The 25,866-nt window shown below is 32.8% G+C and overlaps 1 protein-coding gene across 1 annotated transcript; it reads left to right on the forward strand.

The window, feature by feature from the left end:
• The first annotated feature begins 633 nt into the window (after nucleotides 1–633).
• Nucleotides 634–25,109, forward strand: LOC132759978 (calcium-activated chloride channel regulator 1-like). Its single transcript, XM_060751848.1, has 12 exons — nucleotides 634–869; nucleotides 14,682–14,973; nucleotides 17,224–17,338; nucleotides 17,609–17,777; nucleotides 18,791–18,929; nucleotides 19,051–19,157; nucleotides 19,552–19,776; nucleotides 21,513–21,803; nucleotides 22,115–22,330; nucleotides 22,658–22,928; nucleotides 23,970–24,125; nucleotides 25,018–25,109. The coding sequence occupies exons 1-12, from the start codon at nucleotides 711–713 to the stop codon at nucleotides 25,107–25,109; spliced, it is 2,232 nt and encodes a 743-aa protein (XP_060607831.1). The 5' UTR covers nucleotides 634–710.
• The last annotated feature ends 757 nt before the right edge of the window (nucleotides 25,110–25,866 follow it).

The raw sequence follows: 25,866 nt of genomic DNA on the forward strand, positions 1-25,866 counted from the left end.
CTAATAATTTCGAGGTCATTGGTTCAAAAATCAGGGACAAAGTGACGCTAAATGTAAAATTATTGACCTGTCAATAAGTTGTATAAATGGCACTTTTACAGGCTGGTGAAGTAGGGGCATCCTTGAACTATAGCACATGTCTTGTTAATTAGGGAAATTCATATAAATGGTGTAATCTGATTGGTTATTTATCTCGTGGCCGTGACTTAGTTACTCGTGGCCACGACATAGTATCTCGTGGCCACGACTTGCTATCTCGTGGCCCCGACATCGTAATTCGTGGCCACGACTTGGTAACTCGTGGCCACGACATAGTATCTCGTGGCCACGACTTAGTAACTCGTGGCCACAACAAAGTATCTCGTAGCCACGACTCAGCTATCTCGTGGCCACGACTAAGTAACTCGTGGTACATAGTATCTCGTGGCCACGACAAAGCTATCTCGTGGCCGCGACTTAGTAACTCGTGGCCACGACATAGTATCTCGTGCGCACGAGATAAAAAAAACACACACATGTCACCTTTGTGCCACCGTAGAATACTCTTCAACACGGAAATAATGCATAAGGATGGTCATACCTTAAGATCCACGTACGTTATCTAAAAGCAGCATCCAATCCGAATACATCATGTTAAATGTAAACGCATTGTTGAAATTTATAAAATCATCTTAAATATATCACTTGTAATAAGGAATTGCTCTGCTTTAATGAGAAAGCAAATAATGAAGATTTTGGTATTTCTGATAATGTGTTTGTGCTTCAAATACATCGCTACAATCCGTGTAAATAATGGCGGATATGAGGATCTGTATATTGTAATACAAGACAACAACGAGGACAGTGAATTTCTTCTAAAGCGTATACAGGTAAAAAATATTATATAAAATATATTACTATATTAAAAGTTATATAAATAATTAAATGTATTTTTTATATTTCTTTCTGGTAAAAGATATGCATTTCGTAACTTAAATATATATCCGTAAGAATATCAGTATAATATAACTTTTCGATAGCAAAAGATGCATAAGGCAAAATTAGATATATGTATATGTTGATTATTTACACAAACCACAACAACAATAAAACTACATCTTTAGCCACTTACATTCCTCTCCCCAACACAAACACACGGAAAAGAAGGGAACAAAGTTTACAAACAAACAACAACAAAAAATACAAAAGCAAATGCGACACACACATCAACTGCGAGAAAAACTACATCAATAAGTCAATATTTATATATTTTTTAATCCAATGTTTTTTGTTTTTTTTTTCATAAAGGCAAATAGGCACACTGAAACAATATACTAGAATTGAATAAACTGTACATGATCTTACAATATGATTACTTTTTTTGTGCCAACCGAGCTCATTTTAGCTCAACTGAGCACAACGTGCTCAATATAAACATGTGTCCGCCGTTAACATTTTACTAAAGCGATATATCATCATAAACCCTCACAAGAATATTTATGGAATAAACAGGAATGAGCCTTCGGTAATATCCTCAAAATACACTCAAATGGATCCGGTCTGTAGAAAAAGATAGCCGCAAGAGCAAAATATAGAAAACCATTTAAAAGTCATTTCCTCCCTAATCGTTTGATAGATTTTAAACTATACAGAAATAATCTTTAATTGGATCTTTATAAAAATGCTTAAATGGCTCTGGTCTGTTGGACAAGATGGATGCTAGGTCTTATTATAGAAAAAAGTGTAAATTGACAACTTGTCTTCAACGGCCCAATATATTATGATGAAACTCTACAGACGTGATAACTGGGCATTCCTTTACTAAAATTGTTCCGATCTGCTGCTCAAGATGGCCCCCTGAGCTTAAAATAAAAAACCTTTAGGCGTATAAAGCTATATATCTGGAACAGAATTGTTTGAGTTTTAAAAAAGAATACTTCCAAAATGCTTGCATGAAATAAACATAGTAGATACATGCCTTAAAAGCGAATGACCATGCACAAAATAATTACTTTTAATAGCAAATAATATTTTGTTCCGGAACATTTTATTCTGTTTACATACAATATTCACTTTTTCGGGAATCAATATAATTTTAGTTCTTTCTATTCGGAATCTTTCTTGTTGGGTAGTTCAAGTATTCCTAACTTGAATACTGTTGAATCACCCTTCGGATATGTGGCCTGCTTTTTAAATTTGTCTTTTGATGTCATATACATAACCTCAGATCCCCTATCAAAATTCCATTTTATTTAGTTCCGCCCATTGTTTTCTCGTTTAGGGCACGTGCATGTTTTTTACTTGGGGACCATATGCCGCTTTTCATGGAATGGCACTAACGTGTCACATTGAAGGTTACATGATAACCGCCATATGAACACATCTTCAGATGTTTCAAAGTTCTAAATGTTACCAGTTCATGTTAAATGTTGAAATCTGCTTACGCCGGTGCTTAGGGGCGTGGACGGTAGTTTGCACTTGACAGTACCGTCCATGAACAGGCTCAATCAAACCGAGCCTGCAACAATTTCAATTTTGCATTGTTGGGCTTTCTTTAGGGATTCTTACTTTTCTCTATTTAACTGTTTATAATTTTTATAAAATATGATAAACAAGATCAACAAGGAAAGGTGGTGTTCAATGAACGCAACCCCATGTGACCCATCAACAAGAACCAATGGCAAGGAGCCCAGGCGGACCCCAAACAAAAACAGGACAGGGCAAAGACAGTGCACGGACAGGTGAAACATTAAATAATAAATAATTTATAAATGATTAAGAATTTAAAGAAAATAATAAAAGGCCCAGAAAGGGGAAGGGGACAGGAGACCGGGGGAAGGGGGAGGGGGTAAATGAAAGAAATAAAAACTAGAGGCAATGGGGAAGATACTTACCGTAGACGAGAAAACAACAAGGGACACAAGCAAAAGTGTCACCAAAACAGTATGAAACAACATAGACATACATCTGAGGAACACAGTGGGGCGCCGCCTTGGAACGGTTAGAAGCATAATAATGACTGCTGGGGAGTTTAAACCGGTTAATGGTGCACCAAACCTCGCTCTTAGCCCCACCATGTTCCTATAAACGAGACAGTGTAAATAAAATGAATCCCCGCGAAGTGAAATTCTAACAGTTGTCATGGTTACAAAAGATTAAATAAGTAAAACACTAAAATGATCATGTAGTGGGGCGGGAAATAAGGTCTCTGCTGTCAAAATAGTGCAAATTGTGATACAAGCATGAAACTTTCAGGAAATTATCTTTAGACCATGTAGATTTCAAAAGTGAAGTGGGCCCAAAAATATCTCTTGCTGCTCATTCAAGATGGCCGCCATTTTCAAGATGGCCGCCATATAAATTGATGTACATAATAGGCATTCGCAATTTTTTGTACAGACCTTAAACTTACACCAAAGCATGCAAGTTTCCCCTTTTCAAAATTTAAATCTTTAAGCAATTTCTCTTGCATATTTTTTTCAGAATCCAAGATGGCGTCCAATATGGCTGCCAATTTTAATGAAAACTGATATATCTCTTTTGTAGTATAATTTTTTGCACACGACATTTCCATATAAAAATTGTGAAATATAGTAGAAAAAAAATAAATTTTTAGGTTAACCACATTGTTAGTCCATGTTTTTAGTTTTTTGTACAAAAAAAATATTTTAAAAAATCAAAGAAAAAGTGCCATTTTTCATTTTTCTTAACATGGTTTTCTAGGTCTATGTACAAAATTCCAAAGTTACATAGTTTCTTAAAGTGTATTTGATATTCAATCAACACTATGTTTTATTGTATAATTGTAACAAAAAACAAACAAAATGTGAAGGTTTTATACTTATTAAAAGTGGGTGGGGTAAATTTATCAGACAAATTGTAGTACAAAATAACGTTTTTTAAGAATTCTTATGCAAATATTTCACTGTTAAAAGTATTTTATTGTATTAAGGTATTTTGTTTTCCTTCAGGTCTAGAGGGTGTACTAAAATATCAATAAATGCAGATACAATCATATGTATACATTCAGTTATTAAATGTGTTTGCATGATATAAGTTGTTTCAATAGTTCATAATATAACTTGATAATTATACAGAAAGAAGACTGAATATTCATCAACGAACCATATGGTTAGATAAAATCATGTCTGGACCTTAGTGAAAATGTTGTCTATTTATGAATACAATTATTTCCTGCACAAATTTAGTCTTGCTAAAAGCTTGTAACAGAATGATTCAAAGTTATATTTACTTGCACATCATTGTAACCAAGTATAATTGAATAAGTACCGTCCATTTCTAATAACTTATGTAGACATGATATTTTCAAAAGAAACAAAAATTTTGGCGGACTGATACATCATATTATCTAATGACTAGGTGTGCTAAAATAGGTATCAATAAACCGCTTGACCCACATAACAAACATAGCTTATACTTTGGAAATATAAACTAAATGTATTCCTACCTTATTTTTTTCCCATAAAACAAGAGAGCATTGTTGACCCTAGATCACGCGCCTAAGACCCACTGCTGGAAAAGGTCTATATAATTCGTTTTATACTGAAGAAGGCTAAAATCATATAAGGAGTATCTTTTTTTTCACCAGTCATGATTTAAAGAATCATTCCATATACTAGACTCTCAGAACTACAGAAGACTCATATCTATATTCCATAAGAGTCCATGTAAACTAAGTGATTTTGACCCTAGCCAATAGTTCATAATCTCTATATATAGCATCACAATGTTAAACTACGATATTTTCTCTTCTCTGTGCACATAGTTTCGGAGAAAGAATTTTTAATATATAAGTCAATGTAAACTAAGTGACAGGGCAAGCCATTTTGGACTGCAGGAACATGATTAAAGGCCCTCACGAGGAACACAGTTTTTAAAGACTTGTGTAGGGAATCGCATTGAAGTTGTTTTGTTGTTTGATGTTATTAAAAAAAATCAACAAACAAACAAACTGTAATGCCTAGAGCTTAGATAGTCAAAATTATAACCTTGCCAAGTAAAGAAGACCTCTTTAAAAGTTACATAAAACACTTTTGTGATCATTAAGTGTACATGCAATAAAAAAATCTTCTCAAAAAATCAAAATGCATAGAGCACAGTACTAAAGCTGGCATGTAGCACTACTTAGGTCTTTATAACACATTTAATGAATCATGCTCATAGAGCCACCTGGGTTCACAGACTTGTATAGGAAAAACACATTAAAAACATCTAGTGTTAAACTTCATTGACTTTGAAATAAGGTATTTGGGATGTAGACTGATATAACATGCATAAATTTGTATGATGCTATTGCAGTCTAAAATGGTTTTGCAATGGTATCACTTAATTTACAAAGACTACTGTAATAAATATGTTTTTCTCTTAAACTACACTATCCGACGCATATACATTAATCATGTATCATCATAATTATGTATAATATGATATATCATGGACAACATGGTCAAATTTAACAAACACAAAAGGTCACTACGTTTATATGGACTCGTATATAGATATAGTTATTAAAGTTCTCTCGTGTGAAATAAAAAATTGAAAGCAGATATTGAGCATATTTCTTTAAAAGCAACCAGATTCAATTATGACACAAATCATGTGTGTTATGACATAATTGACCACTCCCAAATGATCTTGTTACTTTTTTTCCAACAATGATCTTAGGTGAGTGATCCAGGGTCATCATTACCCTCTTATTGAAAGAAAAAAATAAGATATGATTACTTTAGGAAATACTAGTACACTTAGTTTGTATCTTAACTTTTCAAAAAGCTGCATGCAGGCCAGGCCATATATATTGATATATATGTTTCACATCACATACATTTTGTTGGCTTTTATATAAATATAAAATTGTGGAGGAGTCAAAAATATGCGTTTATGGACTACCTTTATACCTTACATTCAAATACATGTTTGCTATTTTAAGCACGTTTAGTTGATTTATTGTCTTCTTATATGTCTTTACGATTAACAATTAATATATGATATCAAATATATTGAAACAAGAATTATCATGCAACCAAATTTAATAACTGAATGTATACACATGTTTGTATGTGCATTTCTTGCTCACCCACCAAATGGCCCGAAGGAAGACAAAAATACTTTCATCAAATAAAAAGTACTTTTTTAAGTTGGAACATTTGCATAAGAATTCATAGAAAAGTAAAAAGGCAAAGAAATAGAATGAACTTAGCTATGTAGATTTTCTGTTGTTTTTTCTTTCACAATTATCATATAAAATTACCCCACCCACTTTCACAAAATATAAAACCTACAGATTTAATGTTTTTCTTACATTCTTTACAATAAACACATGATATTAATGGAATGTCAAATACAGTTTAAGATATAAAGTAACTTTTTTAACTTTGTACATTACTTTAGAAAATCAAATTGAAAAATATGAAAAAAAAAAAATGGAATTTTTTCTTGATCTTTTTTTAAAGATTTTTTAGACAAAAACTTTTAAAATGTTTACTTTTATTGAGATTAACATATAATTTGATTATCTCTGATATGTTTAAACACTTTTTTTATCATAATAAACATTATTTGTGCAACAAATTATACTATAAAATGATATAACAGTTTTGCACAAAAATCGACGGCCATATTGGACGCCATCTTGGATTTGGAAGAAGTATGAAAGAGAAATTTTGTGAAATTTAAATTTTTGAAAAGGAGAAATTATATGCATGCTTTTGGTGTGAGAATTGAGTACCGCTCAAGCCGGTGCTAGGGGGCGTGAGGGATGTTGCACTTATTCATTATCCCTCATGTACAGACTCAATCAAACCGAGTCTGCAATTCTTATGTTATTTTGTTGTGATTAATGCTTCCGAGGGATCACTTTGTTTCCAGAATTCTGTACAAAAAATTGGAATGAATGAGCTAGAATGTACTCAAATTTATATGGCGGCCATTTTGAAAATGGCGGCCATCTTGAATGAGCAGAGATATTTTTGGGCCCACTTCACTTTTGAAATCTACATGGTCTAAAGATGAGATCCTGAAAGTTTCATGCTTGTATCACAATTTGCACTATTTTCTCAATTTCCCGCCCCACTAATGTAGAAACATATAAAAGTAAACCCAATGACCATAACAAAAGTACTCGATGTCCTAAAGGAAGACAGAGCAACAAGAAAATCACCTACAAGGGCCCGACGAAGCAAGGCAGAAGACGAACATTAAGACAATTAGTCCCAAAGGGCTTTATGAACCCCAACATGATTAATGAAACAATTATACATATGCATATGAAGCCCAAATCTTCAAGACAGGCGATAGGTCAGCCCCTGTCAATTATAGGCCACTTTCCTTAACATGTGTTTTGTGTAATGTTAAGAAACACATAGTTTCCTCTTCCATTGATAAACACTTCACGCAACTTGTTATTTTGGTAAATGACATGGTAACCTCAGTATATGAGAATAAACAAGTATGTCTGTAAAAAATTATTGAAAACTAAGTGATCCCTCGGTAGCATTAATCACAACAAAATAACATAAGAATTGCAGACTCGGTTTGATTGAGTCTGTACATGAGGGATAATGAATATGTGCAACATCCCTCACGCCCCCTAGCACCGGTTTGAGCGGTACTCAATTCTCAACACTTTATAGTGTTGGCATCAATGATCCCAAAGGACCAGCAAATATATCAACACTGAAGTGAAGTACGGGGCAACTTTTTACGGCTGCCACACGGCACTTGACACCTGCTTAAGACACCTGTAAAATATGATAAACAAGATCAACAAGGAAAGGCGGCGTTCAATGAACGCAACCCCCACATGACCCAGCAACAAGAACCAATGGCAAGGAGCCCAGGGGGACCCCAAACAAAAACAGTACAGGGCAAAGACAGAGCACGGACAGGTTAATCATTAAATGATAATTAATTTGTAACTGATTAGGAATTCAAAGAAAATAAAAATTGGCCCACAAAGGGGAAGGGGACAGGAGACCGGGGGAGGGGGTGGGGAGTAATCAAAGAAATAAAAACTAGAGGCAATGGGGAAGATACTTACCGTAGACGAGAAAACAACAAGGGACACAAGCAAAAGTGTCACCAAAACAGTATGAAACAACATAAGACATACATCTGAGGAACACAGTGGGGCGCCGCCTTGGAACGGTCAGCAGCATAATAATGACTGCTGGGGAGTTTAAACCGGTTAATGGTGCACCAAACCTCGCTCTTAGCCCCACCATGTTCCTATAAACGAGACAGTGTAAATAAAATGAATCCCCGCCACGTGAAATTCTAACAGTTGTCATGGTTACAAAAGGTTAAATAAGTAAAACACTAAAATGATCATGTAGAAACATATAAAAGTAAACCCAATGACCATAACAAAAGTACTCAATGTCCTAAAGGAAGACAGAGCAACAAGAAAAATCACCTACAAGGGCCCGACGAAGCAAGGCAGAAGACGAACATAAAGACAATTCAGTCCCAAAGGGCTTTACGAACTATCCATCATAGAGTCTCCCACTTGGTCCGTCAGATGCAATCAAAAGAGGAAAGCGTAGTGTCCAACTGTAAAAGGGTTGAACACTAAACATGCAGTATGTCTAAAATAGTAGGGTCATAACCTCTTTTAATAAAACGTTTAATGATTTTAGTAAAAACAGCAGAAAAATTACCATGACCCAAAATCTTACGAAGTTTGTAAATCACATCGCCATAAAAACCAGGCTGGCTAATCCCTTGTCGCAGAAGAGTTTTTAAATCACTATTGAATTTGGAAATTAAATCAAAGTTACGATTGTAAAATTTAGTAAAATATTTCCGTAATTTATAATAGCGGTAGCCCTGTTTTAGAAGCTTGCTGGTAATAAAAATATTCCGCTCGTTGAAATCCTTTACGTTGCTACAAGCTCTAGCGAATCTAATTAACTGGGAAACAAGAGTTCATTAAGGCTTTCGACAGGTCAGTCACGAGAAAGTACTGCTAGAAAAACATGACTATGGAATCAGAGGTTAAACTTTAAAATGGATCAAATGGTTTCTATGCAGTCTGTTGTGCTAAACAACAGCTGCTCTAACCCCGTCCCAGTATCCTTAGGTCATTAACGGAACAAGACAGATAGCTACAGGAATGAGACTTGGATAGGTTTTTTTTTTATGAAATAGATAAATACAGAATCCCTAAAGAAAGCCCAACACGGCAAAATTGAAAAGGTCGCAGGCTCGGTTTGATTGAGCCTGATTCATGGACGGTACTGGAAAGTGCAAGTTACCGTCCACGCCCCCTAGCACTTGCTAAAGCAGAATTCAACATTTGAACATGAAATAGTAAAATTTTGAATTTAGAAACATCCGCAGATGTGTTCATACAGCGGTTATCATGGAACCTTCAATGTGACACTATAATAAAAACTGCTCAAATGGTTCTGGTTTGTTAAACAAAATCGCTGCCAGAGTTTGAAATAGAAAATTCTTTGAACAACATTAACTTTAGGTCGATTTTGATGGTACTATGCAGAAATGTTGTTATATGGTCCCTTTTAAATGAACTCAAATGATTTCCGGTCTGCTGATCAAGATTTCCAAATCTTTAAATTAAAACATGTCAAATTTATAGTCACCATTTAAATGTTTTGTACAGAGTAAATATACTTTGTATCTAGTGAATAATAATATGAACGGTATCAACTCACTATACACCAACCACTGAATCTAAAATTTGTAACATTGATATATTTTTCTACCAATGTCATAATAATGCATTTTTGTTCATTTGAACCATCTAATCAGGTGAACGATTAAGGGTCATCATTACCCTCTTGTTAAGTGATTTGGCCTTGTAATTGATTTTACCTTACAGATCTGATTTATGCATTTTTAACTATTGGTTTATATGTATATTATCATATCATTACATTTAATGAAAATACACATATAAAATATTTGAATGAAAAATTGTCCAAAAGGAATGCATTTTAAGATTTGCACAGGTTTGGTAAAGAGGAAAATATAAAAAAGAACAAAGAGGAAGTTAGGTAAATGGAAAGCAGAGAAATACGGCCGATTGTCCAACACCTTTCTAGTTGGTCACAAACCTTTCCTCTTTTGCTACAACTGACGGACCATGTAGACAATCTATGATGGGCAGTTCTTGAAAATGTATTTGGACTGAATTGTCATACCTAGCTTCGTCGGGTACTTGTAGGTGATTTTCTTGCTTAAAAACAGTTAGGTCTTTTGATACAGTTATAATGTTTCTATTTTAAAGTGTATAAAGCTATATCTTTGATGTGTTATGATAACAAAATAGTGGGGCGGGAAATAAGGTCTCTGCTGTCAAAATAGTGCAAATTGTGATACAAGCATGAAACTTTCAGGAAATTATCTTTAGACCATGTAGATTTCAAAAGTGAAGTGGGCCCAAAAATATCTCTGCTCATTCAAGATGGCCGCCATTTTCAAGATGGCCGCCATATAAATTTGATGTACATAATGGATCATTCATTCCAATTTTTTGTACAGACCTTAAACTTACACCAAAGCATGCGTATAGTTTCCCCTTTTCAAAAATTTAAATCTTTAAGCAATTTCTCTTGCATATTTTTTCAGAATCCAAGATGGCGTCCAATATGGCTGCCAATTTTAATGAAAACTGATATATCTCTTTTGTAGTATAATTTTTTGCACACGATATGAGTATTTCCATATAAAATTGTGAAATATAGTAGAAAAAAAATAAATTTTTAGGTTAACCACATTGTTAGTCATGTTTTTAGTTTTTTGTACAAAAAAAATATTTTAAAAAATCAAAGAAAAAGTGCCATTTTTTCATTTTTCTCTAACATGGTTTTCTAGGTCTCTATGTACAAAATTCCAAAAGTTACATAGTTTCTTAAAGTGTATTTGATATTCAATCAACACTATGTTTTATTGTATAATTGTAACAAAAACAAACAAAAATGTGAAGGTTTTATACTTATTAAAAGTGGGTGGGGTAAATTTATCAGACAATTGTAGTACAAAATAACGTTTTTAAGAATTCTTATGCAAATATTCACTGTAAAAGTATTTTATTGTATTAAGGTATTTTTGTTTTCCTTCAGGTCTAGAGGGTGTACTAAAATATCAATAAATGCAGATACAATCATATGTATACATTCAGTTATTAAATGTGTTTGCATGATATAAGTTGTTTCAATAGTCATAATATAACTTGATAATTATACAGAAAGAAGACTGAATATTCATCAACGAACCATATGTTAGATAAAATCATGTCTGGACCTTAGTGAAATGTTGTCTATTTATGAATACAATTATTTCCTGCACAATTTAGTCTTGCTAAAAGCTTGTAACAGAATGATTCAAAGTTATATTTACTTGCACAGCATTGTAACCAAGTATAATTGAATAAGTACCGTCCATTTCTAATAACTTATGTAGACATGATATTTCAAAAGAAACAAAAATTTGGCGACTGATACATCATATTATCTAATGACTAGGTGTGCTAAAATAGGTATCAATAAAACCGCTTGACCCACATAACAAACATAGCTTATACTTTGGAATATAAACTAAATGTATTCCTACCTTATTTTTCCCATAAAACAAGAGAGCATTGTTGACCCTAGATCACGCGCCTAAGAAACCCACTGCTGGAAAAGGTCTATAATTCGTTTATACTGAAGAAGGCTAAAATCATATAAGGAGTATCTTTTTTTCACCAGTCATATTTAAAGAATCATGTCCAATAACTAGACTCTCAGAACTACAAGAAGACTCATATCTATATTCCGATAAGAGTCCATGTAAACTAAGTGATTTTGACCCTATGCCAATAGTTCATAATCTCTATATATAGCATCACAATGTTATGATCTACGATATTTCTCTTCTCTGTGCACATAGTTTCGGAGAAGAATTTTAATATATAAGTCAATGTAAACTAAGTGACAGGGCAAGCCATTTTGGACTGCAGGAACATGATTTAAAGGCCCTCACGAGGAACACAGTTTTTAAAGACTTGTGTAGGGAATCGCATTGAAGTGTTTTGTTGTTGATGTTATTAAAAAAAATCAACAAACAAACAAACTGTAATGCCTAGAGCTTAGATAGTCAAAATATAACCTTGCCAAGTAAAGAAGACCTCTTTAAAAGTTACATAAAACACTTTTGTATCATTAAGTGTACATGCAATAAAAAAAATCTTCTCAAAAAATCAAAATGCATAGAGCACAGGTACTAAGCTGGCATGTAGCACTACCTTAGGTCTTTATAAACACATTTAATGAATCATGCTCATAGAGCCACCTGGGTCACAGACTTGTATAGGAAAACACATTAAAAACATCTAGTGTTAAACTTCATTGACTTGAAATAAGGTATTTGGGATGTAGACTGATATAACATGCATAAATTTGTATGATGCTATTGCAGTCTAAAATGGTTTTGCAATGGTATCACTTAATTTACAAAGACTACTGTAATAAATATGTTTTTCTCTTAAACTACACTATCCGACGCATATACATTAATCATGTATCATCATAATTATGTTATAATAATGATATATCATGGACAACATGGTCCAAATTTAACAAACACAAAAGGTCACTACGTTTATATGAACTCGTATATAGATATAGTTATTAAAGTTCTCTTGTGTGAAATAAAAAATTGAAAGCAGATATTGAGCATATTTCTTTAAAAGCAACCAGATTCAATTATGACACAAATCATGTGTGTTATGACATAATTGACACTCCCAAAATGATCTTGTTACTTTTTTTCCAACAATGATCTTAGGTGAGTGATCCAGGGTCATCATTACCCTCTTATTGAAAGAAAAAAATAAGATATGATTACTTTAGGAAATACTAGTACACTTAGTTTGTATCTTAACTTTTCAAAAAGCTGCATGCAGGCCAGGCCATATATATTTGATATATATGTTTCACATCACATACATTTTGTTGGCTTTTATATAAATATAAAAATTGTGGAGGAGTCAAAAATATGCGTTTATGGACTACCTTTATACCTTACATTCAAATACATGTTTGCTATTTAAGCACGTTTAGTTGATTTATTGTCTTCTTATATGTCTTTACGATTAACAATTAATATATGATATCAAATATATTGAAACAAGAATTATCATGCAACCAAATTTAATAACTGAATGTATACACATGTTTGTATGTGCATTTCTTGCTCACCCACCAAATGGCCCGAAGGAAGACAAAAATACTTTCATCAAATAAAAAGTACTTTTTAAGTTTGGAACATTTGCATAAGAATTCATAGAAAAGTAAAAAGGCAAAGAAATAGAATGAACTTAGCTATGTAGATTTTCTGTTGTTTTTTCTTTCACAATTATCATATAAAAATTACCCCACCCACTTTCACAAAATATAAAACCTACAGATTTAATGTTTTTCTTACATTCTTTACAATAAACACATGATATTAATGGAATGTCAAATACAGTTTAAGATATAAAGTAACTTTTTTAACTTTGTACATTACTTTAGAAAATCAAATTGAAAAATATGAAAAAAAAAATGGAATTTTTTTCTTGATCTTTTTAAAGATGTTTTTAGACAAAAACTTTAAAATGTTTACTTTTATTGAGATTAACATATAATTTGATTATCTCTGATATGTTTAAACACTTTTTTATCATAATAAACATTATTTGTGCAACAAATTATACTATAAAATGATATAAACAGTTTTGCACAAAATCGACGGCCATATTGGACGCCATCTTGGATTTGGAAGAAGTATGAAAGAGAAATTTTGTGAGATTTAAATTTTTGAAAAGGAGAAATTATATGCATGCTTTTGGTGTGAGAATTGAGTACCGCTCAAGCCGGTGCTAGGGAGCGTGAGAGATGTTGCACTTATTCATTATCCCTCATGTACAGACTCAATCAAACCGAGTCTGCAATTCAAATGTTATTTTGTTGTGATTAATGCTTCCGAGGGATCACTTTGTTTCCAGAATTCTGTACAAAAAATTGGAATGAATGAGCTAGAATGTACTCAAATTTATATGGCGGCCATTTTGAAAATGGCGGCCATCTTGAATGAGCAGAGATATTTTTGGGCCCACTTCACTTTTGAAATCTACATGGTCTAAAGATGAGATCCTGAAAGTTTCATGCTTGTATCACAATTTGCACTATTTTCTCAATTTCCCGCCCCACTAAAAGTTTTGTTTATATTATGATCAGAATAGATACAAAAAACATAGAAAAGAAAGACGATTACCTACTTATTTACTTACATTAACCAAGTGAAAATAGTAGGGGAATATTTTGTTCCGGAACATTTTATTCTAATTTACGTACAATAATCATGTGTGATAATTAACACAGTTATTTTATGTTAAAACTTTTTCGAAAAATCACTATACGGTTATTGAAACAAAGTAATTTTGCTGTTTTTAAATATTTACAATTTTTTTCATCAGATATAGCTTTACACACTTTGAAGCTATTTTCATATTTCACATATTGTTACAATACAATTGTTAGCAAAAATTAGCTTGAATTGTTGTGCTAGAATTGGTTGGGGCTGATACTAGAAATCTAGCAAAATGAAAATGAGAGCTCACAGAAAGTTCTTTTATACAGAATATGTTTTAATTCGTCCTATAATTTGTCATAAATGAATTTTTTCATAAATTGCAGAAAATTTTTACGGACTCGTCTAAACTACTGTTTACAGCCACCAAGAATTATCTATACTTCAAGAAAATCAAAGTTATTGTACCAAAGACATGGCAGCATAAGGAAAAGTACAAGAAGGCTCGGATACCTTCACACATTGAACAGGAAATAATTATTGACAACGCTAAACAAAGCGAAACAGGCCAGCCAAGGGTAAAAGGGGTAATCGCATGTGGCACTGGAGGTTCATATATGTACCTTCATTCAGAAAAATTTATTTTGAAAACAGAGTACACATCTTGGGGTTGGCATGGTATGCATTATTTACCCTTTATTAGATAAACACTAAAACAATTGGAAACAGCGAAATTAAAACAAAAGTTAACTTTTAGACTTTCTCACGATGTTGTTGAACAAGGTGAAAATTTAGTTTGCAGACAAATCTTGCAAAATTTCAATTATTTTCATGCGCACCTGTTGCTAATGTGGCAAGGCTTGAAGACACGCCTTTTAGCGGGACGATGTGACAAGGTATATTTAGGTTCGCCCTTTACTTTCACTTGTTTTTCTTGGTGTCCTGTTGCCCGGTGGTCTTGTCATGATGGATTTTGTTTGGGATGTGTTCCGTGAAAAATGCTGCCAATCTTTGTTGATCATATGTGTTCATTATCCCTTATGTGCAGACTCAATCAAACCGAGTCTGCAATTCTTTTGTAATTTTGTTGTGATTAATGCTTCCGAGGGATCACTTTGTTTCCAGATTTTCATATTAAGTCTTTATAAAAATTGTTTTGACCTATCTTACAATAAACATGGTATGCGCACAATTCCTATAACCTTGATGAATTCAAATATATAATTCTAACAAAATTTCGTTTTGTTAACAATAAATATAACCGTAGAAAGGTTCTATTATGATGAATGGCATCGAAAGTCACAATAACAACAGTTACTTCAAACCCGGTCAACCGATTCACAGTCCAACTAACTTTTAAAATACTTCGAATAAAAATTGCATCAATTCGTTTATAGTCTGATACCCAGGCTAATTATCCCAGAAATGAACTTATGACATGTATCATTGAATTGCGGTGATATATGTTGAAAAAAAAAATAATGGAAAATATGACAAGCTACGTAAATACCATGCAGAAAGCATTCCTTGTACTTATAATATTAACAATGCACATGATCACAAATAATTAAGTCTGCAAATACAATTTTTAGAGCTAGAAAAAGGGATAATGCACTTTTTTCCATGTACCGTATTTATAACACGATGAATCATTTAAAGTCCAAAGCCGAAGTGCTTTTGCAGGTTTAAAATAAGCGATAAAATGTGCATTTAACGCTATTCTTGTAACAAAATTACGTCTTATTTGGTTATTCCGTATTTTTATCTGTTTTGTATAATGATATCCCCTTTTCCTACTTTATATGTGGTAGTTCGACCTCATTTGATAGTTAATAGTATGTTTGAATAATGAAACTACGGAGGCCGTCACTGCAGTCACAGACACTTGGGGTTCGGAGCTCAAAACGCCTTTAAAATCCAAATAAAATGCATATTTGTCAATCCCAGCACATGTACTGATCATATATATCAAAAAAACTTAATATAAGCCATTTTGAAAAAAAATTATATTTCAACATCTATAATAATACACAAGATAAAAATGTTCGCCGGAAAAAATCCGCACCCCTACCGTCATAATCACCATGTATTTTATTCCATTTCCAATATTTTCACATAATCCTTTGGTCCATCGACACAGAAGACACGATGAAGGTCAATTTTTAACTTCAACGGTAATATAAACAACGCAACAGCCGAAATAAACATCAATATTATCGCCGTTGTCCTTCAATGACATTATCTTTCGATAAATTCAAACGTGCCAGTCGGCTATGACCGAAGCCATCCGATTATGTGGTTCCCACACTTAAAGCGCTGCGCATTTTGCACACGGCAAAGCTGGGGCCACATTATCGGATGGCTTCGGTCATAGCCGACTGGCACGTTGAATTTATCGAAAGATAATGTCATTGAAGGAAAACGGCGATTATATTGATGTTTATTTCGGCTGTTGCGTTGTTTATATTACCGTTGAAGTTAAAAATTGACCATCATCGTGAAGAATTATATCTTCTGTGTCGATGGACCAACGGATTATGTGAAAATATTGGAAATGGAATAAAATACATGGTGATTATGACGGTAGGGGTGCGGATTTTTTCCGGCGAACATTTTTATCTTGTGTATTATTATAGATGTTGAAATATGAAATTTTTTCAAAACGGCTTATATTAAATTTTTTTGATAAATATGATCAGTACATGTGCTGGGATTAACAAATATGCATTTTATTTGGATTTTTAAAGCGTTTTGAGCTCCAAACCCCAAGTGTCTGTGACTGCAGTAATCTTTTTATATATCAAGCATGTTTAAAAAGAAATGCAACAACGGTACGTTGTCACCTGAATCTATTCGTCAACCCTTTTTTTCCGTTACTGAAATTTAAAGTTTGATTATAGTCAAGATTTTGAATAAATTTCATTACAGATAACGTGATAGTGCACGAGTTTGGTCATTTAAGGTATGGCTTATATGATGAGTATCCTATTTCCAAAGATAGTTCCCAATTTTACCAGTACGAAGGGGAGTGGAAACCAACAAGGTTCGTATGTTGATAACTGAAAGGTTACCTTTGAAACTTTACAGAGATATGGCGCTATAATGTGGATTGCTGAATTGACTCATCAATTCCCAATCTGAATTTATTTTAACCTAACTCCTTGTTGTTCGATATCTTTATTTACTACACTTAGTTGAATATGTAGTTATCTTATTACAATAACCGTTCTAAATGTATGATTCAAAGATTTTTAAATTGGTTGATTTATATATTTGCTGCTTTCATTTCCTTGTGATATTTTGCTACATCTAGATGTTCAGAGGAAATTCAGGGAAAAATTGGAATTGGCGATTATTGCGAGAAAAGTGAGGCATGTGATTATAAAAATACCAGAAAGAAATTGAATGATACCTGCAACTTTTGTCCCTATAGAACTCAAAAGGTAGAGGCTTCGTTGATGGGTTATCAATGGATAGAAGCCGTAAGTATTTACTTAAATTACCTGAGACATGTTCGGCATGAACTTGTTTTATAAATGAAATGGACTCTACACTTTATGTATAATTTCCTAACATTATCATTAATTATTTTGCTATCGTTCTTATTATTAATAAATACATATTTTCATATGTGATAGAAAAAGCCGTTTTTGCAGTCTAGGAACTCGAAGACCTTTAATTGTCTGACTTGTTTCATCAGGTCTTCGACTGTGATGTGTTTGTCTTCACATACCATGACTTAATGATGTAAATAAATAAGGCTTAATTCTACATGATTAATCTACGTGACCATTTTGTGAATGTAGTAATTACATGTAGTAATTCTTTTATTTCTGGGTTTTATGCTAAAGACCAATGTAGTCTTTGAATTTAAAATTAAGCTTTGTTTACCATTCCCCGACATTTTATTTTATAAAGTTGATGAGGCATGCTATTAACCATACTGTATCTTTTTATATGTTAGCTTTCGTGTGATTATTTAAGTCAAATTTTTATTTTTAGTATGTTTCTCTTAATTTTTCTACCGGTTTTCATGGTTTACACCCAATGCGTTTGATAATATTTCTATGGCACGTCTATTTACAATGCCATTTTTTCCCCTGTGTTATTGGCGGTGCCTTATAACGTGAACATATGAACTTTAACCAACAGTGGTAATAAACAAATTTATTCATCATAATAGATATAAATAATTCAATGACAATGGTATATGCCTTTTGAAAATAATTAATGACAAATAATATAATCAGAGCACCTGGTTGTATATGTCTTAGGAAATACACAATATTGCATGCCGGTCTGATTTCTGTAGTCATGTCGATCAAAATCTGAAAATACTCGTTTGTGTCCTTATCCTATAAAATTGCATAATTGGTATGTTTTCGTGTCAGTATTCGTTTCAATCGGATCATTCAAATATTCGTTTTGTAAAACAAACTTCAGATATTGCCTTATGGTCACTGACCAACTACATTGACACCTTGTTTGATTATAGTTATCAAAGTTCTGCGAAAGGGATGACATAACAACGTCCAGACATGTGAGGCACAACCGTTTTGGAAAAAATTATCACAACAAACGATGTAGTTCACAGAGTGCATGGGAAATAATGAGCAATCACCAGGACTTTATAGGTAATGTTACACTTAACAACTTAAATGAAATATAATGCTTTTTAATTTTGATATATCGCATTTCCATACACCGGTCTTATAAAATGTGTTGTATCGATAATTTAATAATTATTTATTATAGATGCAAATAAGCTGCATAATTCTACTGACACTCGGCCCTCATTTGAATTCATTCAAGAAACTGAACAATACCTTGTTCTTGTGCTGGATGTTTCCGGCAGTATGGAGGTAAATATTTATCTATATGTTTCATAGTTAAACATGCTTACGTTAATTAGCATATCTTTAATAACTTAAACATTTCAAAACATGAAATAAAAATATTGAATATCATCGTCACATTCTAGGTTTTAACAAGTTTAAACATACTTATTCTAGTTTTTCTTATTTTATTATTTTATAAAGATTGGCGCAATTCAAATCTTATTTAAACAGTTAAGTCGTGTCGTGTATCTGATTATTTAGGCACTATGGTTTGTATCATGAATGTCGGTTAGGTCAATTTATGCTATTTTTTGTACTTGCACAATCCTAAATTCCACTTGTTACGCCATTCTGCTTCTCCTTGCTTATAACTAAATGAATACGAACGGGCAAACAAATAAATACATAAACGCTTCAGGGGAAACGTATTGAAAACCTGCTGCAAGTAACAGAGATTGTCATTAAAGAGCTCATTCCGTCCGACACCTATCTTGGTATCATAGTATTCAATAACACAGCCAGAGTTGTAAAAGAACTGACTGAGGTAACATCCGATTCCGTCCGAGATCAGTTGATGAATAGTCTACCTACTGTGGCTAAAGGAGGAACATGCATTGGTTGTGGCATTGAAAGTGCTATTGAGGTTGGTAATTATAAAATATAAACTTATTTTAAATTTACAAATGTTTAATCAAGACAGAAACCATCCTACTTGCGTTTAAATAAAGATGAAAATATATCAAGAGTATCAAATGTCTTTAAGCATCAAAACAATTGACATTAATCAACATAATGATATAATAATGATATCTAATGATATTTTTGACAATGCTTTTACATACAGGTTTTTCGAAAATGTTGTTAACTTATAAGAAGGGTGTTGCAAATTTGCAATAACATACATACTTGTAAGTTCTTATACAGATAGAATGACCATTGAATTTATAAATTCATCTTTCTTTAAATAAAAAGCTTAGTTACGTTATTACAAAAATGAAGGATTCGGCCAACTGAAGTCCCTTTTGACCTCTGTAAAAGACGATCAGAAGAATCTAAAAAGCTTGAAACATAAAGTACTTTCATAGTAATTATTGAATTGCCAAAAGATACTGGCAAATAAACTAAAGAAATTATTGAGGAACATAAATAATGACCAACAGGGATATGCCAAAAATGTATTTTTTGACGATTTATCTAAGAAGAATACAAGAATTTCAGACTAATGTATACTGAACATCTTCAAATGCCGGAGCGACGTTTTTTTCAGAATTACCAATTCGTCAATGATGGATAAGATTTTATTTTTACTGTTTTGCAACAATTTGAATCATTCTTTATCAAATAAGCTTATCACTTTATTTTAAACAATGGTTTGAAATCTGACATTTTTAAATTACAATTTGACAAGGCAGTCCTGTTAAGCTCTCCTTACAATTACATTGTAAAAATATTGGCTTTAAAATTATAAATTATAATGAGCTTACAGGCAGCTTCAGAATCAAACCGATGTAAGAATTATTAAAAATATCACAATTAGTTAGTTCATGATAATGTTTTAAATAGTGTACAAAATGTTATTCGTGAATTTGAAAAAATGTGGACCAACTAAAAAGAGAATTGTTCTTGCTTTTTTTTTGGGGTCGTACCCACATATGGCGATTTTCAGGCTTTACAGATGGAAGAATACCTCCTGTGCAAATACATGTGATCTCAACTTTAAAGTAACTAAACTAAGTCAAATTGAAAAGAAATTGTTTCAGGGATTCATTTGTCTGTATTCGGTTCAAACAGTCTATCTTTTTGATGCATAACCAAAGTGCACACACATATCAGGGATTCCACAATTTACAGAAAACAAAGTTACTTACAGTTAGTCAATCAATAAAAAAGATTTTTAAAAAAATACATAAAAATGGAATTCAAACATAAAATAATACATCTGTTTCGTTCTGCACAACATTTTAATGAAATTGATACAATCATCTTATTATACTCTGTGAAGTGTTTGAAGTCTGCAAATATTTGGTAAGAAATACAATATTTTGAGATATTGTGGAATATGGTAAGGTGTAAAATTATTTAACATTGGAAATAAAATCTCCGATCTAATATTAATATAAGTTCAGAATAAAATTGTAAACTAAAACTATACTAAATATCAATCTATTTATTTTTACGTTGATGAATTGAGAAATATATATTTCTGGAAAAACATTATTATGTTAACTTATGCGAGAAATTTATTTACACAATATTATTATTTTAAAGCGATTACTGCATAAGGCAGTATCTTGGTAACGTTAAGTAGTAAATATGATGGATAGGGATAAAAGTTCTTTTCTGTCATTACTAAGTTGCTTCATCCTATCATTTATTCAGTTGTTTAAAAGAACACTAGGTGACGCCACTGACGGAGAAATTATTCTCGTTTCTGATGGGATGAACAATATAGGCAACATTGACGAATCAAGACGTAGGATGTTAACAGAAAATGTCATAGTACACACTGTCTCTGTCACTCAAGATGCCGATGTTGTTCTTGCTGATATTTCAAAAGAAAGCAGAGGGAAACATTTTACATACCTGGAAACTGGAACATCTAGTTTTACTGCTTTATTTGACGAAATAATAGTTAGCAGCCACACCTCGTCCTTCAAACATGCTGCTGTGGTATGATATTTGAATGTTTAGTTTAGATTTCAAATAATGATTGAATTGGTAGATTATCGGTATATGATCAATTCACAATAACACTACCAAGGCATTTTCTTTTTCATAGCTGAAATAATTGATATCATGATATTATTGTTTAATATATCTGCATGTTCATCAAATATATGTATCCACGAGACCTGGCATATAAAGTGAATAAATTAAAATTGTGGCATCAGTTTAACTATTCTATAAAAAGTTTTCCATTAAATTATTCTATTTTAACTATTCAATATGTTGTAATTGAAATACGTTGTTTACGATTCAAGCTTGCATCAGAGCGAATAAACAGCACATCATCAAACATAGTCAAACTGACATTTCCTGTAGAAAAGAATCAAGGAGAAAATACATTTGTTGCTGTAATAGTACAATCGGATTATAACGGTCGATTGCAGCTTAATCTGTCTGGTCCAAATGATTTTTTTAGAACAATTATTACTTCGAAAAAGACAGCAACTCTTCGGATTCCAGATATAGCTCAGGTAAAAAAGAAAATTGTACAGTTTTTCACTTGACATTTTATCGACTGGTCAACCTCACAGTGACATGTTTGCTAGTTTCTAAAACATACCTTGACACTGATATTTTTCGTTTCATTCATTATTTGAATAAAGAAAAAAATATATAAATACGTCAAATTGGAGTTGACATTAATTTTATAACATCGTTCTGTTTCGCTATTGATATATAGTTGTTTTTACTATGTTTTGCTTAACAGTAAAGAATGTCAAATAAATAAAATGCGATAAGCCTTAATATGTGTGCAGGATGCTTGTGTTTAAAACATGTTCAATTTAATGTTGCAACAGCATGGTGATTATGAAGCAACGATTACAATGGACACGAGTGGAATATCACTTGAGTATGTAGTAAAATCAACACCAGTCAGTAGTGATATTATACGAATCGAGGCATATATGTCAGCATTGAAGATTGACTTTAAAACTGGAGAGCTTCCTATTATCTACACAGAGGTTATTAAGGAACACTCCCAAGTAATAAATGCAAACGTCACAGCTCGTGTAGAATCAAACGACGGGGGCAAAGGTTGTGACGAATATTTATATGATAATGGAATAGGTAATAGATTCCTACTGATTTGATATATCATTTGCGACGCTTATCTATACGCATGAAATGATAGCCATTTCATGTCACTTTTGCCCAAGTGAATGTTTCATTTCAAGACATTGGCGTTCGAATACATTTTTTTCCGTATTTTACATGTGAACTTCATTCCCCCTTGCTTCATGCCCCGAATGGATTTTTACGAAATGATAAAATGGTTATCATTAGAAATTCCGCCTATTGTCTTATCCCATGCATTTTCAGAATGCTTACTAAAGCTATCGTTTTTGTTCGGCTTAATTATTTTTCAAAACTGTCCATGTTATTTATTTATTTATTAATTGAAATACTCGCAGTTATTAACACTGACTAGTTTAGTTGTCATAAGGTACAATATGAAAACAGACTATAATCTGTTGCTCAGCTTAAAACCGTGCTAATCCTTATGTTGCTTCAATCCAGGTATTATTTTTGTATTTGTTGAGTGTCTGTTGGGTTATGGTTAAAATCTGGAAATTCTTCTGTCGAATACGATACCTTGTTGGAGTCTAAGACCCCATTGTGCCAAGCAAACATTGCTCATAAGATAAGATTCGCCAGAATAAGAAAAGCCAAATGTTTTGGCATATATGGAGTAAAGAAGAATCTGGATGAAGTGTGATCCCTCGGAAACATTTATTACAACCAAATTACATGGAAATTGCAGTATCAGTTTGATTTAAAGCATTCAAATTCTAAACAAAACACAACTTTAGACAATGGTCTGTGCTATACGTATACCACTTATCTCACCGATGGTTAAAAAAATCAACACTGGCATTTACAACAATTAACGAACCATGTATATTTATGTGAGTGCCATGAAAAGGGCTAATAATTAGCAGTGGACGCAAATATATCAAATCGAATCAATTTGAAATAATGTAGCGTGCAGAGTTTACAAATCGTCTCAATCATTTGCAAGAGTTAAATCAGTTATGTTCGAATTTTTATATAAGCTGACAGTTACAAGTTAATATAATAAATGACCTTTGATAATCAATATTCTAATAGATCCGGATGATATCCGTGATGACGGGATTTATTCAGCCTATATACTTCCACAATGCCTTAGTGCCGGGCGCATAAATGTGAAGATCTTTGCTAAAGGACAGGACGGAAAGGTGCGCATTAAGAGAGTTACTGCTGGATTTCAAGCACCTTATCAAGGTTTGTCCAAATATAGTATTAACCTTTATCAAATGTTACGTTCCGTATTATCATAACTTACATTATTTTATTTCTTTATAGCCTTATGTGACTTCAGTGAGTGACAACCACAATGTTTTAATATGATAACATCACGTTTCAGCCAGCTGACATAACAAAAAAACCACCACGAGCATACATGATTAAGCATGTTTGTTACCATCCTTGTTGAAAATCATATAGACGCACTATGCTGTTGACATGAAACGTTGAAATAAGCTTGTTGTTTATTTGAGATGTTTATCTTTGATTTTTTTCGGTATAACAAAATAAGTACTCTTACTGAAAGCGATAGAAAAATGTAGTGATATTTTGCTTATGATTCGTTGACGCTTTCTTTGGAATGAGATTGTATATTTTTGTTTTCAAAGATCATTCAATTTGATATTCCTAAACAACATTGCCTTCCAACCGTTGAATTTTCTTTGTAATCAGTGAATTCAATAGCAAATATTGACTTTGTTAAGCAAACACTTTGTAAAGCAAACAATGACTTCAATAGCAACCATGAAATTTCAGTAGCAGCAGCCAGTGACGACGATAGCGACTTGTGATTTTAATAACAACAATGCATTGTCCGATCAAAAAGTGACTTCTATAGCAACCATCCACTTTCCCTAGCATTCTCTGATTTCCATAACATACAATGACTCCCTATTGCAACAAATCATAGTGAGTCTCATTTACATTCCGTAAGCAACCGGTGGCTTCCATAATATCCATTAACTTTCTTAAACGACCAGTGGCTTTTAAAGCAACCGTCGACATTCCAAAGCAAACAGTGACATGGCCCACCGTAGCCATCTTGTTTTCTTTTTAATATGTTGTTTACGCAGCATTGTATTTTTTGCAGAGGAAACAGTTGACGGAATACAAACGGAACGTTTTCAGCGTGTTAGACTGATGGAAGACCTTTATATTGAAACTATGAGGATCCTGGACTAAATGACACGGTTCCACCAGGAAGAATTACCGATGTTGATATCCATAATATTGTCACGAAAGCAACATTGTCAGGAGAAGCAGAAGTTTTACAATAGCATGGACTGCAACGCGGTGATGACAAAAGCATTGGTCGAGGTTAAATGTCAGTATGATATGTTAGTTTTACAGACCAATGTACTTTTTAAGACAAAGTAATGACAAGATAACTTTGTAATCGAAAGGATAATGCTATTCAAAAAGCTTATTCATTTTTTTCGTGTATTTCTTTTCTTCATAAACATTAATTAGCTGATTATTTTTGTATCTTATCTAGCTTCGGAGTACATATTCAGAAATCTCCGATGATTTTGAAAACTCTCCAAGACAATTTTGATGAATGCCGAGCTGTTAGATGTCCCCGGAAAATTTAGCTTTAAACTTTAAATGCTGGTGAAAAGGAAGCTTTGAAAAATAATTGTTGACGCAGAGAAATCTTATACCAGCACAAGTATCTTCGGGGCCTTAAAAGCAGTTGATGAAGTGGGTAATACTGGAGACGTGTCCAAACATTTTGTCAATAGTTGTTGCTAAAGGATATCGTGCATATGGAGAGGCAGGTAATTTGGAGGCGAAGATTTGACGTTTTAATGCAGCAGAAGAAGAACAAATTTCATGATTTATATTATTCTAGGATCTTGCAACAGGAGTTATCGTGTTTTCTGACTACAGTCGTAACAGCCTGTTTGTGTAGAAACAGAAGAGTCCTGGTATGTCATTT

This window comes from Ruditapes philippinarum, unplaced genomic scaffold (assembly GCF_026571515.1).
Source record: "Ruditapes philippinarum isolate M1 unplaced genomic scaffold, ASM2657151v2 ctg4755_1_1_1_1, whole genome shotgun sequence".
Lineage (NCBI taxonomy): Eukaryota > Metazoa > Mollusca > Bivalvia > Venerida > Veneridae > Ruditapes > Ruditapes philippinarum.